At 38.7% G+C, this 5714-nt stretch overlaps 1 protein-coding gene across 1 annotated transcript; it reads right to left on the reverse strand.

Annotated features, from left to right (window-relative positions):
- Nucleotides 1-7: 7 nt before the first annotated feature.
- LOC103461280 (hydroperoxide isomerase ALOXE3-like) lies at nucleotides 8-5691 on the reverse strand. The gene is made up of 7 exons (XM_008403595.2): nucleotides 5482-5691; nucleotides 5202-5288; nucleotides 4942-5111; nucleotides 4057-4178; nucleotides 3661-3761; nucleotides 3089-3259; nucleotides 8-578 (listed from the first exon to the last, which is right to left on the reverse strand). The coding sequence occupies exons 1-7, from the start codon at nucleotides 5689-5691 to the stop codon at nucleotides 399-401; spliced, it is 1041 nt and encodes a 346-aa protein (XP_008401817.1). The 3' UTR covers nucleotides 8-398.
- Between the last annotated feature and the right edge of the window lie 23 nt (nucleotides 5692-5714).

Raw genomic sequence — 5714 nt, forward strand, 5'->3', positions numbered from 1 at the left:
CATAAACCCTGAAGAATTGTTTTCTGTTGCAAAAATATCTCTTATGCAAAACATGTCTCCAAAACACAATGTTAGATATTCTCTTTGGTGTAGAATGTTATTCCATTACCATACGTATAAGAGAGAAAAAAAACTTTATAGGGTCGGTACACTCAATCCTCTGACTCCATATTTCTCTGAATGCATCCCAAATAACAACATTGCATTCAAATCTGCATTATACATTAAACCAAAACTGAAATAAAATTGAAAATAATTATCAGGTCCTGATAATTATTTTCTGCTCCCCCCAAAAATATTCATAAAAAGTTCCAATAATACACCTAAAATAACATGAAGCACATCAGTGTGGGATTATTATCAACTAAGAAAACTGAGAGGAAACTTCTCTTACTTCCCTAAATAGCCACACTGTTTTCTACCTCCTCTGGATCCAAGTATGTGTACGGCACCTCCAGAGTCTTGTTTCTCTCTTTGATTGCTGCACTCAACGCCGCCAGCTCCTTTTGAAAGTTCGCTATCATCTGCCGTGGAGTCTCCTCACTGAAGTGGTCCTCGGGGTACTGGCCAAGAGGTGCCTGATAAAATCAATGACACTTAGTTTTCCTGCCACCAACATGCAAATGTTTGAAACATGTGAACTACTTGTGTAAACATATAGAGCCATGAAGAAGTCATGGAGTTGCATAGTAACATTTTACCTTATTTATGTGCAGGTTCATCTCAAGAAAACAGAAAACCGTGAAAAACCTAAATCATTAGGTCTTTCACTACAAAAAATGAACCTGATATATTATAAAGATAAATTAACCCAGAGTGATCTATTTCAGCCATTTATTTCTGCTCAATTTGTGAATGGATTGAAGCTACAGAAAACCCAAAAGGAAATTTATCAAAGTTGCATAAACCAAAAATCACATGGACAATTTTTGACAGAAATTTGGGCTGGGATGGTTAATTGTTTCTTTTGTTTTGTTTTATTGGATGCTTTATAAATAAAATGTATTGATTGAACTCTCCTTCGATCTAATGGAAAGCTGTCAAATCATCAGTTTTCTTCTCCAAGGCCACTTCATAAAATTTCCTTATTACAAATATATTTGTATCCATCTCATGTAATATTCAAGATTTCAAAGAAACAGAATTTTGGATTTTCAATAACTCTAAGGCAGTGGTCCCCAAACTACAACCCACATTTGGTCCGGCCCCCTGAACAATACCAGAGAGCATTCAGATTTTTTTTCATTTACCATATTTTCCGGACTTTTAGCCGTTTATATGTGGATTTTTCTTCAACCACCAGGGGGCTCTTTAGCAGAAAGTGAATCATTAGAAGTCTGGTTACTTGCGTGCCAACACTGAGGCCACAAGCAGCAAAATGAGTAAGAAACAGATCAGATGTCTTTGGAAAGTTTCTTTGCAAAGGCCCAGAGAAAAGACAGGAGAATGGATTTATCCGGACCGGTAGGTAAGTCCCACATTACAAGCCCGCTCTGCGTAACATGCGGCGACCGGCTGCTAATGAGGCAATGAAGCTTCAAGCTGCTTCGCCACATAGAAACCAAGCAGGCTGTGCTCAAGCAACACAGCTCGGGTGTTGTTGTCTCTCGTCACTCCCAGATGGGACCGTCTCGTTGCAGAGAAACAAGCTCAGGGCTCCCGTTAGTCATTATCGTGAGTTAAAATTTTCATGAAAGTAAAATGTTCGTTTTTGTGGCGCTTCTGTTATTTTGAAGGGATATGTTCGTTACCATGGCGACCAGAGTCAGAGCGTTTGGGCAGTGGTCTAGAGGAGATGAGTAGATCTTGTGAGTCTTAAGTCTGGTTTAGACGGCAACATTTAAGAATTGTCGGCCGATTCTCCAAACCTCTGAGACCACAGAGCTGATGAAGTACAACAGGTTCGATCAGACACGAACCGATTCCAGAGGATAATCCAGTAAAACCCCCAACATAGCGGAAATTTAGAATAACCAAACGCGAATGACGATGTAGAAGCAATAGTGATAGTTTGTGGAGTAATTGGAGAAAAGATGTAACAAAAAGAAAAGGCGGTGGATTGGGAGCAGCCGCTCTATTTGCTGCACTGATTTGGAGGTGAATATGTTTTTTCATAGTTAACATTTTTAACTGAATAAACATAACACACATAACAATTACCTTTACGTATAATAATAATCATTTCCACATATGATCTCCGATATCCACCGGACTTTCAGTTACGCGATATGTCAGCTGTTTGGGATTCCCCTCTGTTCTGACGTCATAGCGCTTTCTGATTGGCTACCTGCCACATTCAACAGGTTGTGTTCTCGTTCCCAGTCAGGGAAAACCCCACAAGCTGCGATAAAAGGGCCAAGACGACCCAAACAGGGCATATTCAGTATTTAGTGGGAACACCAACAAGTAGAAACCTTATCTGACTGTTCATCCCCCTTCCCCCTCTCCCCCGGGCCGCAGCAAAATTTCCAAGTCTTTCAGAAACTACCGTAATCAGTTCAGTTAAATCTAAGCTTGGCAACTTTTCCTTTCTCAACCCTAATAAATGTGATATTCTATTGACCCGTTATGACTCAAATTTTGGGTGTCCGCCCCCCTCTGCTGCTGCTGCATTGTTGAGGAAAACCTGGAGCGGCAAATATATCTACGTGTATGTATACTGGCAAAAAACAAAAAAAACAACAAAAAAAAACTTTGGGTTTGTGGCTTATAGTCCAGTGCGGCTCATAGTTCGGAAAATACAGACTACAATCCTTCCTGGATTTTTCTGTGAAGAACCCAGAGAGGGTTATTTGGTTATTATTTATTTCATTAATAGTGTTATTATTTATTTCCTGACTTTTTTTCTGTGACAAACCCAGAGAATGTTATTTGATTGTGCTTTCTGGAAAACAATATATTTTGACATTTAGGCACTCCTACAATCGTCACACCTTTTCTGTTACAAACTGACTCCGGCCCCCCACCGGAAAAGGGAAAAGTTATGTGGCCCTCACAGGAAAAAGTTTGGGGACCACTGCTCTAAGGCATGCTCATCAAAATGCGTTGAATATATATTTTTTAAAAACACTGAAGTGTGAACACTCACAAAGTCACTGGACTGCCTGCTGAGCAGCCACATGGTGGCCATGCCCCGAACTGTGGTGTTGACGTCCGGCAGTGTTTTCAGCATCGTTTCTTCAGTCGCTTCCCCTTTTTTGGTAGGAGGTGGCAGTTGCAGGGAGACTGGAGTGTTTGGCATCCAGCTACCAAAGTCAAACTGCAGTATAGAAATGAGTATTATAGTTTTGTTATTGACTTCTTTTGCTTGTGGAATTTCAAAATACACGCATAATGGTTGTAATTGTAGTTGTAATTGTCTGGCAGAAGATCAATTAAGCTATAAACTTAATTCATAATTCAATACAAATTGAGTGTGTACAGGATTATAATATTTAATACTGTTTTATCTATGCTGTAAAGTCTTTTTTTTTAAAGCTATGTGATCTGAAGACCATGTTTGGTGAATTTGAATTATGTTCCAGCATTTGTAGCATCATTTACAGTAGCAGTTGATGACTATGTATTCACTTACTCTGAAATAACACAGAAAGCATCAATTCATATGCAAATAATACAAATCATATCTGAATCTTAGCATTGCTCATCCCAAACCCTTACCTGTCCACTGTTCACAGCAGCATGCTGGGCTGAGCCGGTGAAGATCACCATGGTGACAAACTTGATGAGCTCATCCACTGTGGTAAGTTTCTGTGGGATTCCTGAGAATTAGAAAAAATAAACATTTAAAAATTCAGTGTTTGATCAATTCTTAACTGTCCATCCCACCCCACCGATTGTAATTTAGAGAGACTAAATAACCTGATAGTCAATTGACTTTTAGGAGGCAGCTGGTGAACCCAGAGAAGATCCATTCATACATGGAGAGAACGTGCAATGTTCTGGGTTGGGACCCAGGACATCCTTGGTGGCAGGCCAGCAGTACCACTTTGCAAGCCACATGCTACCATTATACAAATATGTTTATCAAGCCATATTATTTTCTTTAATGTATACCTGAACGAGGCTGGGAAAGGAATCCATGTTCAAAAATGTCCAAAATCCACTTTTGAAGTTCGGAGTCTTGCTGAACTTCAGCATCAGTCTTGTAGTAGTAGCTCAGGATACCCCGCACAAAACTTTCAGACACACAGAAATATTTTGTAAAACACTTTAAATACATAGCCAGTAGGAGTGAAGTGTGCTTTTTTTTCAGGAATATTATTGAATTTATTATGCCTTTTTTCTTTTTTAATCTTTTACATTTCCAATATTTTAAATATCACCCATATGTTCTTAATACCACAAATTATTTGTATGAGCAAAATGACCATAAATAATACAGGACAACAGTCAAGACAATTACCAGAGGAAGTTAACTGATTTATATTTGGGCTGGTTTAAATTCAACATGTGACAGGATTGAAGAAAAATAAAAAACTGAAATCCACTAAAATCCTAAAATCTTTCTTGAAATTTTTAACAAAGCTTTATTTAGCCTCAGATATAGCTCTGCCCTTATGTAGTGGCTGGAGAAGTTTGTTTATTTACTTTTAATTTTTTTTTTGTTTTTGCTGGTTCACAGTATAATCGTTGAAATTGTACAAACATGATTGTACAGAACAATCATGTTTGTACATGTATACCATTGTTTTGTAAGACAACATGGAAGGCCTTGGTTAGTATAAACAGCAAAGTATGGAAAGAAGGCAGTCTGAAAAGCAGCTCAGACAAAAGGCAGAAAAAAATAATTACTACTATAATTACTAGTTCCTAACACATTTATACATAATCCTAATAAGTAGAAGTGTGGAAGTTTTGCACAGTAAACCATTTGATGATTTGTCATTAACAGATAAAGTAGCATAATGTAAGATGCAAAATGGAAGTAGCCTTTCATACTTGTTGATAGTGTCCCACACTCTGAGTGCATCATCTCTGTAGTAGAAGTTTGGTACGTCCTTCAGTCCGCGCTCAGCAATGTCTTCWGGCACACAGAGGGAGCTGTATGTTACTGAGGACAGTGATCTCCTCAGAATTGTGATCATGCCCTCTCCTCCAGAAGCTGAAAACTAGAGAAAGGTCAAATCAAAGTTATAGACTAACACTGTAATTCAAAATTAAACATAACAACGTCCTTCTGAGTAAAGTTTTTTTTTTACTTTGGTGAAAACACCCTCCTCAGATATGAGTCTTTTCCGAGCTAAGAAGTTGATCTGCAGAGTGTAGCGAGTGTGAGGTATGAGAAGCTGAAAAAAGAGAAAACAATGTTGGTTATAACAGTTTGCAAAAAACAAGGTATTCTGAATTACAATAATACAYAGTCAAAACTTAAGAATCAGTAAAATTAATAGATTAAAAGATCAAGTTTTTACATGTTGCATCATCATGGGAATCTGTCAGTACCAGCATAAACACAGTGGAACCTGCAGCTTCAGTTACCTTGTGGAGAGGATGCACCATGGGCACGTTGCGCAACAGTGACACTGCGAAGACCTCAGCCAGCAGGTGAGTGCGCAGCAGGTGAACGTTGWGCTGGWGCTCACTGAAATCTGCACTTCTGACAAAAATCTTTGCCATCAGCCAGTCGTACTCAGGATCAGATGGCAAGAAGATTGGATTGTCCTCTGCTGGTTTCTGCTTCAGCTGCATCAAAGTTTAAATAAACTGTAGGC

Source organism: Poecilia reticulata, unplaced genomic scaffold (assembly GCF_000633615.1).
Source record: "Poecilia reticulata strain Guanapo unplaced genomic scaffold, Guppy_female_1.0+MT scaffold_927, whole genome shotgun sequence".
NCBI lineage: Eukaryota > Metazoa > Chordata > Actinopteri > Cyprinodontiformes > Poeciliidae > Poecilia > Poecilia reticulata.